General features: G+C 47.9%; 1 protein-coding gene across 3 annotated transcripts in view; it reads left to right on the top strand.

Moving 5' to 3' along the window:
- Nucleotides 1-20,868, top strand: part of SDK1 (sidekick cell adhesion molecule 1) — an 871,941-nt gene that overhangs the window by 729,282 nt on the left and 121,791 nt on the right. For all 3 annotated transcript variants that reach the window (XR_013760645.1, XR_013760646.1, XM_079120438.1), the window contains exon 22: nucleotides 1,840-1,961. Coding sequence is in view for 1 of the 3 variants with exons in the window: in XM_079120438.1 (XP_078976564.1) it covers nucleotides 1,840-1,961 (122 nt within the window). In the remaining 2 variants the exon portion in view is untranslated. The remainder of the gene's footprint in view (nucleotides 1-1,839; nucleotides 1,962-20,868) is intronic.

The following is a 20,868-nucleotide window of genomic DNA, read 5'->3' as shown; positions in this document are numbered from 1 at the left end:
CCTCCCTGGCACTTGCTGAAGGAATGCTCCCTCAGACAGGGCATGCCACCCAAGCAGGGAATCCTGGGGTGTTTTTCTGCCCACCCAGTCTGTGGCCTTCACACCGCCTCTGCACAAAATTCACAGGCTTGTCCTGAAGCAGGGCTGCCCCCAGGGTCTGATCTGCAATGACCCTGGGGTCATCAGTGCTCAGGTGCTGCTGCCCCAGCCGGATGCCACATAAGAACTGCTGCTCTAAAGCCGTTGAGCCTTGTTTTAAGTCTTTGACCTCCAGAAGGATTCTTTTTCATCTCTTCATTTATCTTGCACAAGTAGTCAGTTCCCATAACACATATTTAAAGTGTTTCAAGCCAGTTCCCAAAGCACATATTTGAAATATCATTAGCACTCTCAGAACACTGGTGATGGTGGCAGCACTGTTTAATTTGTTAAAAGGGCTACACACACTGACAGGGCAGCGTGGGAAGCACACCCGTGTGTATTACCAGGGTTTTCCTGGGATGGCTTGGACTCTGTCCATACAGGACAGGAGACTGGGCTTACTGACCTCCAGGTGGCCTCTGCATCCAGCATTACTCTGTCCGTGCCACACCTGGACCTGCAGCAGGGAGAGCTGGGGCAAACGGATTGGCCCTGACAGTCAAGGTAAAGGGAGGTGGGGCTGCTGTTCTGTGTTTGCAGGACAGGTCACCTGCAGCAGGAGAGCCCCTGTGGCATACCTGAGCATGGGAATCAGCTGCAGGCAGCACACTGTGACGACAGACTCTTGTGGGGAGCTGTGTTTGCCCTTCTTGAGGTTGACATCCATTAGTGATTGAGAGCCGAGGAATATAATGAAAAGAGTCTCTTGTCCTCCAGTTTAAACAATTTCTGCATCAAATTCATTAAACGAAATGCAGAAGGACCCTTGAGATCCTAGGGACCCTGCCTGTACCAATACTGATCTGATGACTAAGTGGTTTTATTGTCCCTGGCAAGATTTTAAATGCCCCCAGCAATGCCTGTTAGGAAGTCCCTCCCTAGACATGCTGCAGGTAGAAAGCCAGCTCGTATCGCATTTTGCTTTTCTTCATTTTATCCCATTATCTTTCTCTAGGGTATTTTGTATTGCCTAGCAAATAATATAAAATTGTCATGTGAATGATATTAGACTCTCATCAAACACGCAGCATTGCACTGTGTGCCAGAGAGGTTCTTTGGGGAGCAGCCCACCCAAGGGTGTCTAGTCTGGGAGAAGACAAGAGCCACGGGGAGGCTTAGCTGATGGCAGCCTCCTTCTGTGCAGACCCACCTTCCATCTTGTTGCCAGAGCAACAGAATACACGCAGAGTGGGAAGAGTTCTGCACTGTCACCTGCATTTGGTTGTCTTGGAAACCAGACCCAAGAAGCCTAAGCCTAAGATCTGAACACCTGCCATGTCATGCTACCTAGAAGGCATCCCTGCACCTGCCCTTCCCCCACTCTACTTCCCAGGGCATCATGGGAATGATGAAAGAAAGTTGGAAACAACTCTTGGTGGTTTCAGCAGTTGGGAGAAATTACATTCATTCACCCTTTGCTCATTCAACAATAACCTATTGACTACCTTGTCTGTCCAGAAAGAAATGAGGCATGTGCTTCCAAGGCCACTTCAGGGGACCTGGAACCTGGTGGGTGACCTTGTTAAAGCAAAAATCATGCTTGAGTCTGTCCTGGGGGAAGTCCTGCTACTTCTCACTTCCATGGTTTTGAAAACAAACTCTTTCTTGGTATGGAAACTGGCACAAAGCTGACATGTTTGATGCCTGCCTGAGTTGTGGTAGAATTAAACTCCATCTCCCTCTCTTGTTCATCTCTAGACCTTCCTGGGGCACCATCCAACCTGGTCATTTCCAACATCAGCCCTCGCTCAGCCACTCTGCAGTTCCGGCCAGGCTACGATGGGAAGACATCCATCTCCAGATGGATTGTGGAGGGGCAGGTATGTGACTCGTAAAATCAGAAGCTGGAGTCTCCAGAAAGTATCACAGGGCCCTGTCCTTGAAGACCAGTTGAGTGATGCGTGCAGGACATCCCATTAGCAGCAGCAAGGACTTAGGGGCAGTTGATGTGATCACGCTTAGAGGAGGAGAAGTAGAGAATAGAACAAACTCAGATACTGGGGACAGGATGTGCCAAGACCAGGGAAAACAGAATGTTAGACCAGGGTCCTACTGGGTGATCAAAAGAGTGAGAATAAGAGTTAAAATTCAATTTGTGTTCCAAAACAGGTACCCCCAATTTGAAAACACAATTAACTGATTTTTTAAAATTTCTGCATCACAATCAGCTACCAAATATACCGATGGGATTGACTGTTTAGTACAACTTGTCTGTCAAAAATATGCATTCATTCAACAATATTTCTGGAGCATGTTCTATCTCTGAGCACTATTTTAGGCATGGAGGATTCAGCAATAAGCAAAAACAGGTTTCTGCTGTAACAGGGAAAAGTTCTGGTGGGAGGAAGGACCTCTGGTTCTCAGGAAGGAACTCCCAGGTTGGGTTTGAAGGGCAGCAGGAGGCCAAGGAGGCAGCACAGAGAGGTGAGAAGTGAGTGGCAGAGTGGGCGCAGAGTACACAGGGTCCCAGAGCGAGTTGTGGAAGACTCTGGTCTGATGCCAAGGACCATAGCAGCACAGCAGGACTGGGGTGTCTGTGATAGGGCTATACCTGGAAAGGACCCCACTGACAGGGGTGAATACCACAGCCTGCCTGTTCTGTTTCTAATAAAAGCAAGAGAATAAAAAAGAGCCAGAGTACGAGAGCAGTAATGTTTCCGAGCAGTGATTGTCTGCAGTGAAACCGTAGTGGCTTTAAGGCCTGTGCTGGCACTGGATGATGGTAAGGCTGTCACTCCTAAAACTGGCCATAAATCAGCACGGAGTCCTACACATCTTAGCAAGTTTCATTAAGCAAAAGTTTCTGGAACCCTATATAGGTTCCTCAAAGTGTGAACCTCCTACATGGGACCCATCCATAAATGAGGCTGGAACATTTATTTACTTAGAAAAGTAACAGTGTATCCCTATTTCACATCTAATCAAGAAAATCAATCCCCAGCAGATGAAAACCAAAATGATAGAAGCAAGCTTTGAAACTCTTAGAAGAAAATGTAGAAGAAGCTTGATATCTTTTCCTTTAATTACCAATTAACCCTGTTACTTTGAATGTTAGACAGATTTTTCTTTCCTTCTTCTTTTTGCCCTGCTATCTCTTTACTGTTTTGTTATGGAAGCATAGAGTATTATATATTCAGTGCGTTTCAGGCGCCTGCAGTCCTTATTCTTTTCTGAGCCCCAAATTCATCCATCTTTTAGACTGGGCAGCCTTTCTTGTCCTGGGGCCCTGTATTCGAGGCTACCTGTTCTTGTTGACTGCTTTGCTTTCAGAGGCAGCTGGTGTCCCAGGCCCAGCTTGTACTTTCCTGCCCCAAGCTCGGGTGGAGCCATCCCTCCATCTAATGGGCCTTGGCTTCATTTAGTGTGGAGGGGTCTTAAAGGACTGTAACCTGGCAATGAGGGAATGGTGCTTATTGCTACCTATTGGTCATTGCTTCTAGACCTTTCCAGTGGGCACAGAGAGGAAACAATATTTTTTGATATATGATGAATCATACCAATATTTCCTTTCAATTTTAAGATTATTATTCCTGAATTTATATATTAAATATCATTTCTCTTATGCTAAAATAGTGTTTTTAGAAACCCATCCATATTTATTCTATGTGACTATTAAGAGTTTGAAAATGGTGATTTCAGTGGTATAACTAAATAAGACTATCAAATGCAATTTGAGTGTTTGTCTTTAAGATACATTTTATCATGCATGTGTAGTCCAAAATGCTAGGTTCTGAAGTTACATTGTGTAACTCTTTCTTTCTGTGACTGTGTCACCACCAGCTTAATAAAGAATTAAGTGCATTTGTTTCAGGTGTTTTGTTCCTTTGCTTCAATTTTTAATGACTGATTTCTTTAAAAATCATTTTGCTTACAAGAACCAATAAAAATAAAAATATTTTCAGATCATTTCACTTTAGAAATATTGCTAAACATTTTTAATTTATTTTTTGAGCATGTAACTCATTCATGATCTTGAAGTCAAAACTGTGTTTTTAAAAAGTTACATTCAGAGACGTTTGTGTTTACCTTTGTCCCTTTCATCCTGCTTCCTGTCCCCCACAGATAGCCATGTGTATTAGGATTGGGGTTCATCTTTTTTTTTCAACAACATAAGCAAACACGTGTATTCATACCCCCTTTCTTACATAGAGTGCAGCATCTTGAACTTCACTCCCTGGGCGAGTGTAGTGTGGCTGTGTAGGTGGCTCACGACTCCCTGTATGTGGCACTTCCCCCAGAGGGCATGAACCCCCAGAGGTTGTCACTTAGCTAACCCTCCAGTGGGGGCATTTGGAGTGGGTATGAACTTTATATCACCGCCCTCACAAATCACAAACACTTAGTGGCTTAGGCAACACAAATATATCATCTTATAGTTCTATAGGTCACAAGTCCAACGTGGGTTTCATGGGCTAAACTCGAGGCATTCCAAGGGCAGGGTCTCTTCTAAATTCTGGGGAAGAGTTCACTTCCAGACTCATCAAGATGTTAGCAGAATAAAGTTCCTTGCAGTTGTAGGACTAAGATGGTGTTTCTGAGCCTCTGTCGGCCAGGGCCATCCAGCTGCTATAGGCCGCCATATTCTGTGCCTCACAGAGCCTCTCACAGTGAGTTGAGTCTCAGACTTTGATTCTGTCCTTCGGCCTTATCACTGGCACTCTTCTTTTAAGGACTCCTCTGCTTGCTTTGGATCCACTTGGACAATCTGGTTTTAAGGCTCTTAACCTTACTCATATCTGCAAAGTCCCTCTACCAGGTGAGAAAACATATACACAGGTTCTAGGGACTAGGGCGTGGACATATTTGGGACACGTTATTCTGCCAGAAGGTTGTTTTCAGCCTTTGCATGACCATTCTGTGTTTTTGCCGCTGTATCTTTGGGGTATATTCTCAGAAGTGAGAATGCTGGATCAAACAGTGATTGCAGGTGGGAACTTTCTAGACATTGCCAAATCCCACTTCTATATCTTGTAGAAGGTAGCAATGTTTTGTATTCCCATGAGAAATATGTATGTTATGTTTGCCATGCAAAAAAAGAATTGAAGTCTAACTTATGAATCTTCTCTTGCTTGCTTTTGGATTTTTGAATCATAGATAGGAAGGTTTTCCTCACTTTCAGGTTATAAAGGAATTCATCCCATTTGCTGCCACCACTTTTATGATTTCATTTTTACATGTAGAACTCCATCCACTGACAACTTCTCCTTATATATGAAGTGAGGTATGAATCCATTTTTATCATTTTGCAAAGAGCTATGTAATTGTCCCAAGGCCCTTTTGTAAAACATTCATTTTTTCCCCTTTTTTTCCTCCTCCTGATTTGTAACATTAAATTCTCATATGCACTTGGATCTATTTCTGAACTTTTTATTCTGTTCTATTAGTCTAGTTATTCATGCACTAATTCTACATTGTTTAATTATAGAGGTCTTAAAATGTTTTAATATCTTGTAAAATCTTCCCAGAGCCCTGCGCCCACGTGCGCGCGCGCACACACACACACACACACACACACACATACACACACACACACTGATTGGGATTTTTAGGATTTTCTGGGCTACTCTTCTTGGTCCCTCATGATGCTGATCCTGTCTGTCCAGGAACATGATATGTCACCCCATTTGTCTAAATCTACTGTGTCAGCATCTTTCTTCTTGTCACAGCACTGGGGGTCCCTCCTCTGGTCTCTCAAAAGTGCAGGAAAAGTGAGGAGCAATGAGTATTCCTGAAAACTGCCATGTAAAGAGAAGGACCTGGCTCCTCCTGACTCTCTCTTTCCAGGTCAGGGATCCTCCTGGACATTATTCTTGACTCGTTTTTGAACCTGATTTTCTTATCTGTGAAATAGGGCAGCAGGACTATCTGTAAGATCATTAAAAGAATTAATAAATGTCTGCATACTTAGCTGCATTCTGCCCTTGTTGCTGGCCTGCAGGAATACCAGCTCACCCAGCCCTTACAGTGCTTCTCTGGCCCCTGATGTCCCATTCTATAGAAAGGACATAAAGCATGGAGTTTCCTGTCTGGTTACAGTGGGACATTCTGCTGCTCAGCCTGGAGTATGGTGCTGCAGCCCAAAACTTCAGGAATGCTCTTGTTAGTTCTCCTATACTTTTATATAAAAAATTCACATGGATTTTTAATAGTGAGTTTGTTTCTTCTTCTGAAATCTTTTCATCCTTTCTTTCTCTTTTTGATTCTTTTTATTTATTTTGCAGTCCTGCTGGCAGACTAGAACCTCTGTATCATATAAAATTGAAGCAATATTGGAAGGCAGGTTTTTTTAATTATTTAAAGAAATTAAATTAAATATTTAAAGAAATTATTTTAAGGTTTTAGCATCAAGTATGATATGTACAATGTTCATGGAAGGTATCTTTTGTTACAGCTAGCCAGTACTAGGTTGAGACAATTCTTTTCTAGTCCTGCCTTGCTAAGTATTGATTTGGTGGGTTTGTTTTGTTTTGTTTTGTTTCTTGGGGTTTTTTAAATCATAAATAGGTTGAATTGTATCAAATCACTTTTTTCATTCATTGAGTCATTCACCTGGTTTTTCTGCTTTCCTATGTAGGCAAGATGGTCACATTACTCTTCTAAGGTGTCCCCATCACAGTGACCTGAGATGAGCACAGTTTGGTCATGATGCTTATATTATTTGATTTTGTTATAAGTTCAGATTTTTTATTCCATCTGTAAGTGAACTTGGCTTTTTTCTGGGTGTTGGTTTGGCTTGGTTTTTAAGTTTGTGGTTTCTTTTCGCTCCAGTTTTCATAAATGAAGATCTGATTTCACTTGCACCACTCAGCCCTCCAGTGATGGGAGAAGGAGGGGCACAGACAACCTCACTGGTGCAGGCCAGGGACTCATGGGGGTCCTCAGAAGTGTTCAGTGTTTCCCAGTCCTGTCTGCACATAAAACACCAGACCCACCTCACATCAGTTTGTCAGAGGCTTGGGGGTGGGATCTGGGGCTCTGTTCCATTTGTGTGGCTTCCCAAGTAACACCTACCCCCTCTATTGCGAGGCCCTGCCTCAAGGACCCTGTGTGCTGGGTCCAAGGTGGGACACACCTGCCAGCTAACCTGTCCCTGACTCTTCCCCAGAGAGCTGAGGGTTGTTTAGTTCTGCAGGGGACAATGACATGGGAGGTTCCATGCCTCCATAGAGGCAACCCTGCCCTTTCCCCAAACCTGCTATGTTCTGAGTGCCCAAGATAGGGACACTCTCTGGCCTGATGCCTACCTGAGGGCCACATTCTGGTGGTGTGGCTTCAGGGGCGGCTTCTCTCAGACTCACTCAGCCAGTGCATGGCCATTACTTCAACATTTTACCTGCAGTGTTCAGTTTCTCTGAAGCTTAACTTTGCCTTTCATTTTGAAAGCATTTTAGAAACTGCAAAGAAGTTGCAGGAAACCTACAGAGAACGTCCCTTCTCTGTAGTCCCCAAATGTGCTAGGTGGCTAAGGATATGACCAGGACCCCAACCACAGCCAGCTCTCTTGTCCCCCAGTCTCCTCCACTCCCAACCATTTCTTGACTTCTGTGACTTTGACAGTTTTAAAGACACAAGCAGTGACTCAGTCACTTCTTAGAATGCCCCTTCTCTCTGGCTTTCAGAATGAGCATCTTGTTAGACTCTTTAGTCTGCCACATTACCAGAACTGGAAGCCCCTTAGCAGTATTCTTTCTGAGATACTTAAAATTAACTCTACAAGCCTAAAAGTTCTGGTAGTGGTGCAGCTGGTTGAAATTTCAGAAACCAAAGGAGGATTTTCTCCTGCTAAAGCTCATGATCTGAACGATTTGTGCTTCGGTACTCCTAGAGAGTCAGTGTTCACGTGTAGAAAGCTGCTTAGTTCTGAAGAGCAGCAGAAGGACTGAAGGTGTACCTCGGGCTCTTTAGGAAACGGAAGAGTCAAGGGGGGACGCAGGGGTGCATTGCTGAGTCTCTCATCACTCGGTTCTTTGAGAGCCCAAGCACTGTCACAGGGCAGAGCACAGCCATGGCATCTCTTCTCTGTTGGATCTTTGTACCACATAAGAGAACTAGCTTTTCCCCTCAGTCATCTGGGTTGACTCACCAGCGGATGCTACCAAATGAGAACCTAACTAGGGGATGAAGAGGGGCTGCTTACTACACCAGAGAAAGCCTAGGCTTGTCTTGTGTTTCTTTTGAATGTGGTAGGAGTAGAATGTTCCAGAAGACTTCACCCACACCAGTGACAGCCTCAAGGGCCCCCCTGTCTGGTCTTCAGGAACACTGGGCTGTTATGGGAACCACTGGAGTGAGTCTGCCAGGGCTCTCCCAGGGAAGAGGCTGGGCAGGACCAGTGATCAGCTCCCTCCCAGGGTGACAGAGTGGGCTGGGGACAGAACCCCAGGCTACCCTGAGGGGTTGGCAGGTCCATTAGAGGAGGTTTGTTCTGGATGGTGCCTCATGCCCTGTAGAAAGCAAGGCATATACCTCAGAGAGTACCATGTTGTACCTCTCAGCGCCCGGCAGACAGGTGTTGTTATTCCTGTTTTACAGCTAAGGACTTCAGCAGACAGCTCCCCTAAAGCCACATAGCTAGGCAGTGCCCAGTGGGGACACAGGTCCCTCCCCTCCCAAAGCCTGTGCTGTTTGTGTTCACATGACCACATGACTTCAGGGAACTCGTCAGTGGAATATTTCCTGGGGATCATTGGGACCACCCATGGAATGTGGTGAAGGCCTGGGAGGTGGCACATGGAGAGAGGCAGGGCCAGAGACCTGCTGCTGGGAGTGAGGGGGGCTGCAGCTCTGTTCTTCCCCTGGACAGGGTACAAGCATGACAGGCAATGGCGAGGACAGGTCAGGGCACCGTCTGCCTGAGTCCTCAGACACAGCACAGCCCTGAGGCACTGGCCTAGCAGTGAAGCCTTCGACCTGTTTTCAGAGAGGCCATTCATTCATTTTCAAAGGGACGCTCTGCTATGATACACCTTCCAGAGTAGAAACAGGTCTCAATAAAGTTACGATTGTTTTTGCTAAAAATGGGAAGTCGGGCTAACCTTTGCCCTGTGCGGTCTTGAGATTTTCTTAGGATTATGTAGTGGATGATTGAAAACCAGACCAAGTTATTCAACCAAAAGAGAATGAATCAGTACAACATAAAACCAGGGGTGACTTAAGAAGCTCGCTAGGCTGCTGGGGAAACACTAAGGACCACACAAGTCCATCCACGGCTGGGGTGAAGGGGCAACATCGGGCCACATATCCAGGCTTTGCTATGTTACCCAGGCAGCACCCAAGAGTGGCCTCCTGGGAACAAGAACTGAAGGACCCTCCCAAGACGCCTTGTGGTAGCAAACCCTTTGCTTTGCCTCCCTTTGATCCACTTTAGTTTCCTTTAAGTTCTGACTTTTTTTTTTTTTTTTTGTGCACCAAGAAGATTTTAGGACTGGAGCTATCCTCCGTGAGTTCAGGGCTGAAAGATGCTCAGCGTTGGAGGAGCCCGTTGAAAGGCCCTCTAATTCGTTGATGCTCAGATGTGGGTTATAAAAAGAAGCTTTTATAGGTATTTCTGGTTCAGTAATGCTTTGCTTAATTAGTAACCTTTGACTACAGAGTGAACACAACAGCTCTTCCTGCATTTTTATGGCAAGGTGTAGAAGGGGAGAATGCAAACGTCACAGTTGTCATCTGTGCCCCGTTTGCCTGCGCTCCCCCGGTGAGCCCCAGCCCCGCAGCCATTTGCCACGCTCTGATAGCCAGAGCAGCATCCAGTCTTCTCCAAATGCACCAATTTAAAAAAAAAAAAAAAAAAAAACCTGCTCTGGGCAGACTTTTCAGTAATGAAGATGCCAGTGGTAACTTCGGGTACAGATAAAACTGTTTCCTTTCCAGAAGTAGAAAGCAGAGGAAAAAAGCCCAGTTAGCGCTTATTTGTGCATAATGGTAGCCATTTTCTTAAAAGGAGCTGTTTAGAGAGTGTTATGGGCTAATAAAACACAGCGCAAGTCGGCTCAGCGCTGGTCTCTCGGTAACTAAGGAACAGTGGAGACGAGTGGCGGGTGCCCCGGAGTCCCCAGGACTGATGCTTACAGATGCCGAGGTTGCTGGGCATGTCTGTGCTGACACCCTTTGGAGTGACACATTCCTTGCTGAAGCGTGGTCGCACAGTAATGCTGTCTCCTCACACCCAGGGACTGGGTGGCAGGCTGATGGATGGAAGGCCACCGACAGCTCTTTGATTTTTCTGTTTGCTGATGCGCTCACCTGTGAGGACGTCTTGCGGGCTGTCTGGGGCCTTCTGTCTGTCTAACACACCCTTGATCCAATGCCACTCGCAATACATTTCCCCTTGAGGTGAATTCTAGGGAAAATGTCTCTGCAGATGATCCTGTCCGTGTCTGTCAGAAGCTGACACATATATGTCCCAGGGTGTCCTCTTCTGCCTAAGCCACCAGGGAATCAAAATCAAATGTCCTGCCTGAAATTTCTGGTATTAGAGTCCCCTCTGCTCCCTCCAAGTGGTTTTGCTTCTGTCATACTTCTGTGTCCATGCCCCATGAGTTGATCTCTCCCTGGGCCCCAGATCTGGACTGGACTTTAGAACCCCAAAATAAAGAACCTGCCTCGGTGGAGGAGGAAAGAGACTCATGGAAGAAACCAGATGCCCAGGCCTCAAGGCCAGAGGCACTGCCTCAGAGCAAAGGGCCGGAGTCCCAGTGGAAACTCACTATGAAGAAAGCAGCAGTAGGGGCCAGGGATGCGGCTCAGTGGTAGAGCACTTGGTTAGCATGCATAAGGTCCTCAACTCCATCCCCAGTACTGAAAAAAAAAAGTCTTAAACTGAAGGTGGAGTGGGCACGCGTGAAATGGACAGCTGTCCTAAAATGTTGCAGGGTCCACTTCCCTTTGAATGCAGGGATGCTCCCCAACTTGAGATGGTTCACCTTGCAAACCGTCCACTTGAGGACAGTGTGAGGCAATTCTGTACAGTGTCCTGTGTTGCCAGGGTTTTGGGATAGTGGCGTTTTTTTTTTATTTTTCATCCCATCATGTCTACAAAATGCCCATCTGTGTGTCCATGAGAGAGTCAATGCTTTATTATAAAATAGGCTTTGAGTTCAATGATTTTGCCCAACCACAGGCTAAGGTCAGTGCGCTGAGCAGGTCGGAGGCAGACTGCAACACGAGGCTGTTTGGTGGGTCAGGTGTGTTAAATGCATTTTACACTTCAGGTCTTTTCAGCTCAGAATTGGCTTATCGGGACTAACCTCATCATGAGTCAGGAACATCTATATTTGAAGTTGTTTTGTTCTCTTAAGGGTGAGTAGAAGTGTTAAAAATAGCAAGTTGAACAGTGTCAATGCTTTAAATGCCTAAGGTTCCTTGGACTGAGAGGCTCAGATCCCCACATGGGCCTCTCTCCTTTAGCCTCTGTCCTTCTAGCTTAACTGGGCTTCGATGTTGCAGGTGGAACCATTTGGACCTTCTTGGATCTCTGTGACCCTGGGCAAGGCCAGGGGAGGGACAGGCCAGTGATGAAAGCACAGTAGGTACATTAGGAATGGGCCATCCTCCTGGCAAAGGGTTGTGATGGGAAAGGAGTGTGCATCAGAGCTGGCTGTCAGTGGTGGGTGAGGAATGGGGGCTGGAGAACCAGCCATGCTGAGGCAAGAAAGAAAACATTTCTTAGCCCCAGTTTCTTTATCCCGAAATTGGGAGAATAAGGATACATTTAAAACTTTAGCCTGAGACTAGCACATCTTAGGCACTTAATAGATGAAAGCTCATAATAATAACAATAATGAAGGTGAGGCAAGCACCTTTAAAGAGGGAAGATTCCACTCCTGGGGAAAGGCCTGGAGAGGTAGTGCAGGGCTGAGCCCCAGAAACGCCTGGAAGACCGAGCAGGCCACCAGGACAGGCTCAGGCTTAAGGCCCCGGGTCAGACCAGCACCCAGGCAAGGTCAGCTTCACACAGCTTAGAGGACAGTGGGAGGCACAAGGTCACCATGTTGGCCTTTGTGGTCAGAGAACCAAGGTGACCCAGGTTCTCAACGAGCCCACGGATTTGTAGCCCAGAAAGAGCTCCACACTTCTGGGGCCAGAAAGCACCTTGGGCACCCAGAATATCAGTGGAGAGTGAATATGGTACTTAAATTCCACCCATATGGAACCATAAAGTCCCACAGCTTGAAAATGTCAAGTCCAGCTGTTTCTTGCCTCCTTTTCCCAGTAGAAATTAACTTTAGGAATGGCAAGAGGGCTTGCCACAAATACACTGGGCTCCCAGGCTTCACCTGGCCCTGGGGGAGGCAGCCCATCTCTGCAGAAGAATTTGCCCATTCCTGTCCCCACCCACAGCAGGCCAGAGGTGCCGATGCAGCTGAACCTGACTCTGAATTCACCCAGTGGGGCCAAGGGACTCTCCTGTGACTCCATTTTGTCACAAATATCTTCTATATTTATTTATTATGTAGTTACCGCCGATCCTCCCAGGAACAACAGCTTGCTGAGAACAGGGCCTTGCTGTGCAGGTCTGGGCTCTGGCCTCCGCCTGAAGAACAGGGCCTGGTGCACACAAGGAAGGTGCTAGGAAATGCCTGTTGTGCATGTGGATATGTTGTTGCACAAATGCCACCTGGAGATAGAAACTGAAGGGAGTGTCCCTTCCTTTCAAAACATGTCCTTTGTTTTCTTCACCTGGCATCCTGTTACCTGTGGAGGTGGAAGGAAACCCCAGTGTTTTATGGGAAACCCCAGTGTTTTCCTGCAGTTCATGGGTCAAATGATGGTGTGTCCCACTTTGAGATCTGCAGCTGGGGATTTCTAATCGCCAGTCAGATGTCCTCCTTTCCTACTAGTGGAGGGATGTTAGGGCTGTTTGTGGCCCTTTGATAAGTATCTGTCAGCATTGTGATTGTAATAAACCCAACTAAAGTTGAATTTCTTTTTCATAATAGGAAGAAAAAGACAGGCATTATTTTTGAATAGTCTGTCGCTTATGCATAGGAGAGCTGTCATCAGCTCTAATGGGTCCTTCAATAATACTGCGGTCATCTGGGCAAATTTGCCAAGACAGGCTCTGTCTTTGTTTTTGTGTGATATCTCTGTGTGAGCATTGAGTGCTGTGGTGACAGGTGACAATGAAATACATACTCGGATATTTCAACATGTTTATTGTTTGCTTGATTGTCCATAATAACTCTCTTACAATGACTTTTCTCTTATATCCTTGACCAGCTTGGGAAATCCAGGTGGGATGAGTAGGTTCAAATGACCTTGTTCTTTAGTCTATCAGATCCTTTTAGGTTCTGTTAGGGGACTCTTCAAACTGTGCAGATGAAAATACTGTAGCATAAGTGACAACTCAGGTAGGACCGAGGGAAGCATTTCACTACAAATGTCATTTCTGAGAACCAGGTCAATCGTATTCCTAAATCACAGCTGTCAAACCAAATTAAATTTTATGAGCATCATATTTCCCTGTTCTTTTTGAGGACTTCTCTGTGCTCTGGTCCTTTCATCCTAGGTCTCGTCTTGGATTTTTAGATTTGCCTGTGTTTCATTTTTCTGGTCATTAGGTTTTATATTGGTTTCATTCATTCATCCATTCATCCGGCAAACGTTTATTAAGCACCTACTGTTTTATTGTTTGGAGCATCACACTGTGGAGCCTAAGGTGAGAAACTCTTAGTCTCCTCTGCAGAATCCCTCACTTTCTTGGAGAGGACAGGAGGGAGGGTGGAATGTGATCTGATGATCAGTACCAGTGATCCCGTGAGGATCTTCATGCTGGCATGTTGCTGAGAGTGTGGGGAGCCTCCCAGGCACTGAGCGGGGTGGTCAGGCCAGGAGGAGGTGGAATTCACCACGCACCTTCAGGGCGAGCGGTGTTCCAAGGGGAGGAGATGTTCCAAGCAGAGAAAATGGGAGGGGGAATGCTTGGAGGGAGGAGATGGCACAGCACCTATTATTTTAAAATGTGGATTTTATTCTTATTCTGATATGGTGAGGCCAACAGACCACAAATAAGTGGTATTGCAGACATTTTATTTCTCGCAGAGCTCAAGAGGAGGGGCTGCCTGTCAGGAGGCAGAGGAGAGGAGCAGGGGGGCAGAGGAGCTGGCGAGGTGAGAAGCGGGCCCAGGTTGGCCAGTGGAGAGACAGGCGGCCCAGACTTACCAGGGTTTGACTTACAATTTTCAGGTTGTACAGTGGTGCAGAAGCAATACACGTTCAGGAGAAACCATACTCTGAATTTTGGATTTCGGTTTTTCTCAGGCTGGCGATATGCGGTGTGACATCCCCCTTGCAGTGGTGGGTGGCAGCAGCTATCAGAGCTTGTGTCAGCTCTGTGACCACAGCGGGAAGATAAACCCTCCACCCTGCGTAGTGTTGCTAAGCTAGGCTGTCCCTAAGGGAAGTGGATCCCGGGCATTTTATGGGACGGTGTCCTAGGTACCTCACCCTCAGGGTCTTCTGATGGCACTTGCTGGTGATTGCTGCCATCCTTGCTTTAAGGACAAGAAGGCTGAGCTCTCAGCGTCCCACATCCCATGTGGTAGAGAAAAGACCTCCCAGACATCTCCTGGACTTAGAGAAGTTAGCACCAAGTCCCACCCCGTGGCCAGGGAGGCCTCACATCTCTCTGGTCCCAAGAGGGGTTAGATATAGTAGGAGGTGGAACAGACACGAACACCAGCTGCTCAACATTCATGATAGATGTGAGAAGCCGGCCGTGTGTGAGATGAGCATGAACAAGTGGTGGAGCCTGGGAGCTGCAGAGAGGAGGGTGTGGGTCTGTCCCCAAGGCCATAGGGCTCAAGCTCAGCACCAGGATGCCCTGACTGGAGTACTTCATGGGCTTCCTGAGCAGGGACCATCCTGGGCTGCACAGGTGGCCTCCAGGAGAAGCCACTCATAAGGAGAGGGCACTAGGGGAAAGCTGGAGCCCTGAGGGAGGCTTGGGGTAGGAGTGGAGAGGCCACTTTAGGGGGATACGTTTGGAGAATGGTGAACAGATTTGCCCTAAAACATAGGGGCATAGGGAGAGAAGAAAGGATTATGAACTCAATGTTAGCGTCCCATAAGTTCTGTCAAAACCTCCCCGAGATGAGGGTTTTAGGAGAGGGGCTTTGGGAGGGAAGCCCTCATGAATGAGATTATCAAAAGGACCCCTTATCAAAAGGACCCCAAAGAGCTCTCACCCTCTTTCCACCACATAGGATTCAAGGAGAATTTAACCACGTGCAAACTGAGAGGCTTCTCATAACCTGACAGGCTGTCATCTGGACTCAGACTTCCAGCCTCCAGAACTAGGAAAAAGTGAATTTCTGTTGGTTGTAAGCCATTCAACTGGTGCTTTTTGTTATAGCAGCCTGAACACACTAACACACAGCAAAAATTAAGTCAGGGAGAATTGGCAGCCTGGGCCAGAACAGTGTGGCTGGACCCTGGGAACCATGAGACAGAGCTTGAGTCAGAGGGATCAACTCTTGTTCAGCATGGAAGCCCAGAGGTCTCTGAGACCTATCCTTCAGGGACAGTAATCAGGCTGTCCTGTGTCAAGTGAATGGTGAGTGGTGGCACTCCAAGGATGCGCAGCGAGAGACTCCGTGAGACCTGTGGTTGTCACACTGCTCACAAGGGATGCTGACTTGCCAGAGCCTGTAGTCACCATGGGGATCTGGGAGGCCAACCGCCAGGGTGGCCCTGACCCATTGGTTTGGCACAAGACAGCAACAACAATGTCACATTTTCGTCTTAATTTACTGACTATCAACACAGGCCACGTGAGAGCTTCAAAACTCACGTCCTACACTGAAGTCGAGTGAGCCCAGGAGGGGCCTTTCTCTCATCACCATGAGAGAAAGGAGGAAGGCAAAGAGGGATGTCATTTTGGGTTGCCAGGGGCAACAAAGGAGGAATCAAAAGAAACCACTGGGAAGTTGGAGGGAGATTAGCAGAGCCCAGTTCAAGAACTGAGTTTAGGGTAGAAGGAACCAGGCAGCCATCTCCTTCTTCTGGAGATAGACATATGAAATAATAAAAACAAAAAGCAAAAAGAAACAAGCAAACAAAAAACCTAGAAAGACTGCAAGTAGGAGGTAAGGACAGGGAAATCAGTTTGGGGCCTGTTTGGAAGCAGGCACCAGCTAGGGTCAGTTGAGAGCTCAGGAGAAGCCTGCAATGGCTCATCAGTGTGCTGCACTCTGGATGTGGACCTCACAGGCCTCGAGTTCCTTCCTGGTTAAGCTGTGCTTTTTGCCAGAAGCATGTGTGCAGAACCCCCATCTGTCCCTCTGCCCTCCAGCTCGCCTCCCTTGGGGAAATTTCGTTTGACTTGTGCACATGGGAACTCCACTCAGAACAAGACAGAACTGGATATCAGTGGAAGTTGCTAGACATGCAAGTTTTCCTGCTGACAGCAGAGTTTCAACCAAGCAGGATGCACTGGGTTGGCAGGTTTCCATGGAAGGAGCTCTGGAGTCTTCCACTCTCCTTAGCTCTGGATGAAAGGAGAGCTGCTTTCTCTCCCCTTCCATTCTCCTCCTCCCTCCTCCCAGCTGCTGTAGTCCTGTGTGCTTCCTCTCCATCTGCAGGATCAACTATTGGATGAGGCTAATGAGTGTCCTCTGAGTAGCCATTGAACCCTGGCAGGAGCATTCAAGGTCCTTCCCAGGCCACCAGGTCTCCCTGAGACTTCCCGAGGCCCAGCTGAGCTGAGCAGCTTTCCTGGCACAATGCTCAAGGTCTTACAGAAAAGCCCTCTCAGCAGGGGTTGACAGGTCTGGACCCCTGGTTATTAAATGAATGCACGTGTCCAGAGGGGCCCAGCCTCCCAGTCAGCTGGTGCCAAACACAGGCTAGACATGGGAGCAGGCGAGCCATGGCCCTACTGTGCAACATGGCGGGGCATGGACTCCTGTCACTTTAGTGAAGGGACTGGAGGGACCATGTGCTCCTCCTTAATGGGCCTGAAGGACTTGTCCCCTACTGGGCACCATTTGAAATATGTGGCATTTCTGCTTTTGTAATAAGTATTATAAAGTACTGTTTGTTAGCTTTAAAAGAAGAAGGGGGAAAAGCCTTTCAAAATCCCAGCTTCCCCATGGGAGCTTCGATTTGTTTTATCTTTAAAGAGCTCTGTCTCACTCTGTGTCCAGCACATTGTCAGTGAGTGGCCAGTTACTTCCGGAACGCTCTGTTACTACAGTCTTGAAGTCCAACTACACTAAGCCAGGGGAGGCCAGCAAGGATTGAAGAATCCTGGTCTCTTCAGATGAAGACGTAAACCTTTTATTATGGAAATGTAAGTTGCTCCCCCAGAGGTCTACAAGTAAAGGGATATTTTTGGTAATAATTTGCTTTTGGAGCTCCATGCTGGAAAACCCCTTTTTTGATACTGATTTTTAAATCATTCACACGTTCGGTTGTGTGTTTGTTCATGTGTTAAACAAACAAGGCTGAGCACCAAGTTGAGGCTGGGGCCTGGGGGAGATGCTGGGGACACAGTTAGGAGTGAAACTCTGAGGCTGCGCAAGCGGCAAGGGACTGTAATAACTGGCTGGGTGATGGGGAAGTGAGGCGGGGGTCATTTAACTCATGCTCTTTGGCTGGTGTGCTTGAGCAGGCATTGGCACTCTCTCTGTAAAGGGCCAGGTAGTGAATCTTTTCAGCTTCCTATCCAGATGGATTCTGTTGTAACTATGCAGCTGCTTTGGAGTCATGAAAGCAGCCATCAGCAACACACAAACCAATGAGCAGGCTGTGTTCCAATAAAACTTTATTAGGAAAAGAAGGGAGTGGGCTGACTCTGGCCCATGGTCCAGAGTTTCCTGACTTACAGAACCTTGTTTGATAACTGCTCACCGGGATTCTGCCTGATGAAATCCAACTGTGTTTGACTTGCTACTTGTTTATTAGCCCAGACTCTGAGATGCTAGAACATAACTTATAAAGATTGAAAGTGACTAAGCCAGAGGTTATGGTTGTATTGCTCTGTAGCCAGTTTTCTTTCTAACTTCCAGGTCTTATTTGGGCCTTCTTTCTTCCACTGACTTTACAAATGTTGACCCTCGTATTCCCCTTCAAACCAATTTTATAATTCTGCAGGTTCCCTCACTGAAGAACAAAACAACTCCCCACACACCTCGTACTCGCAGGGTTGTGTTGCTGCTTTCAAGAGAGCAGCGCTGTATCAGAGGTAGGTAGGATGAATGGCAGGCAGAGTGCAGAGCCAGGTGGCGCCACCTGGGCTTGCCAATGGCCTGGCCCCCATCCAAATCGCTTTAGGAAAAGGGAGGCTGAGCAAGATGGAAGGGCAGGGACATTTGACCTTGGATTCAGCCTCAGCCATTCCCTGTTGTCCCACTCCATCTGGTCCTCGTCCTGAAATTGTAGCTCACACTCAGCAAAACAGAAACTCTGCAGTTGATTCCCTCCCTAGCAGGCAGTTCAAGAACATGGGATGATGGCAGTGGTGTCTCGGAACTGTAAATGGAGAGACCCCTCTCCTCTCCTCCAGGACTCTCCCATGCAGGGAGGACTGAGGTTCATTGTCCTGGCCTCTTACTGTGCTAACTCTTGTCTTCCCCTTTTTGTTGAGGAGTGACAGGCTTCCTGGTGGAAGAGCAGCTTAGCTCCTCCCTTTTCTCCTGCCTGTCTCTCCTTTGGGTAGCATCTCAAGTCTTGCCAGTTCTCTTCCATTCCTCTTGTTCATGTGGGTGGAATGGCCTTGAATCTCAGAGATTCTGCTCTGACCAGCACTGACCCTGCAGCAACCCACATGGCCAAGAGAATACCCTGATCACTTAGTTCCTGAGTAGGCTGGGAAATGTCCACAGGATCAGGGACACACGCGCACACACACACACACACGCACACACACACCCTGGGTGAATGTATCCAGAGCCAGTGATACAGACAGACTGAATCAAACGTAGAGGCAGCGAGGCAAGAGCAGGAGGGCAGGGAGTGTTTGCCAGAGCCCTGACACCAAGGACCCCAGCCTTCTTTGTGGGTAGAGGTTGGAAGGGAGGGGTTGGTGGGGCAGAGAAAATGGAGTTGCCATGCCAATAGTCAGACAGACCTGGGGCTTGGAGGATGGACTGAACTCTCCATGTGCCTGCTCCCTCATGCAAGTGCAAAAGCCAGGAAATAAACAACACACAGCACCCCTCCACCCCGCCCATCCCGGCTGTAGAGCCTGGGTGGTACAGCCACATGGTCTACACTGCGGCCTGCCATGGGGACCACAGTGCAGAGAACTAGCCTGCAGGGCTGCCAAGGGCCTGCCCCTCCTCCCACAGCGGGGCAGCCTGCACCATTTTTTCCTCATCGCTCTTCCCATTCCAACTTCCTTCCTGCTTCCCAGAATCCAAGACTAACCATTTCACCTCTGACCTCTTGCTCTTTCCCCACCAAGTGTTTTTGGACAGCATCCCACATTTCATTTTAATGTTCCTTTTTTAATTGAGGTGAAATTCACAAGACATAAAATTACCCATTTTAAAGAGTAAAATTCCCTTGTTGGTAGATCTGCAGTGCTGGGCCACCACCCCCTCCATCTAGTTCAGAAACCTTTGCATCACCCCAGATGGAGACCCCACGCCCACCAGCCGTCACCCCCCTTCCTCTGGCAGCCGCCACTCTGTCTTCCATCTCTGTGGGGTGGTGGGCTCTGGATAGCTCTTGAAAGGGAAACTTAGTGTGTAGAATTGGGGTCTGGCCTCTGCCTCAGTCTACATGATGGTCTGCATCAGCACGCCGTCCCTCTGGGTGGCTCAAGCGTTCCCTTGTGTGGACGGGATGTCCAGCACTGTTCACCATGGGTTCCACCTTTGGCTGTGATGGACACCATGCCGCAAACACGTGTGTGCAGGAGTTTGCCGCTTCTGCAAGTGTGCTAGACGTGAAAACGCAATTAGAGCTCTGTGCTTAGCTTTTCATCTTCCACAGGAAGCATGGCACCAGCGCTGTTTACCGTCCCCTCCTTGTCCTTTGTGTCCATTTCTGCACTAGACCAAGGTCGTTTTAAATTCTCTGGCCATTCTCTGCAAGTTGGCCACCTGCCAGCTTGTTCTCCTCTGCAAACTTAATGAGCACCACTCCTCTCCTGTCGTTTAAGTCACTTATGAAGTGCTAAATGCCAGGGCACCGACTGATCCCAGCTGGGTAGTTTGTTTGGCCCCGTGCTCCCTCTATGCTCATAGCCTGCCCTCAGTATGAGTCCCCTGGGTCCCCAGGACCACACAGTCGCACAAGGCCTAGCCTGCAGCAGAGATGAAGAAATCTGTACAGGGGAACTGTCAGGGACCCTGGCCGTGGTGTCTCCCCTGTGCTCTCAGGCTGGTAGAGGCCCCTGAGGCACCAGCAAGGTGCAGGGAAGTGCATGGGTAGATCTGCATGGCAGGAGGAAAGCCATATTCTGCATTAATGATCCAGAGTAATACGGTGGCAGGGTCAGGCTAGGGGGAGGTGACAGGTAATGAGAATGCTGCCGGAGCGAGTCAGTGGGATGTGGAGTTCACGGAGGGTGAAAACCAGCAAGAGACAGACCACAGAGTGGGAACCAGGGCTCCAGAGAGGTGCATGCTGGGAGAACTTGGAGGCACCCTGCAGGGCCTCATTGGCAGAGCCACGAAAGGACAGTCTGTGTGCAGGGGTGCCTCTTCCTAGTGGCTCTGATCTGAGCCCATTCTTTTCAATCTTGAAGGGGGAGGCCTGTCAGGTCTACTCCCAGGGCAG

This window comes from Sciurus vulgaris, assembly GCF_902686455.1.
Source record: "Sciurus vulgaris genome assembly, chromosome: 18".
Taxonomy (NCBI): Eukaryota; Metazoa; Chordata; class Mammalia; order Rodentia; family Sciuridae; genus Sciurus; species Sciurus vulgaris.
The sequence above is the reverse complement of the archived record's forward strand: the minus strand, read 5'-3'. Positions and strand labels throughout refer to the sequence as shown.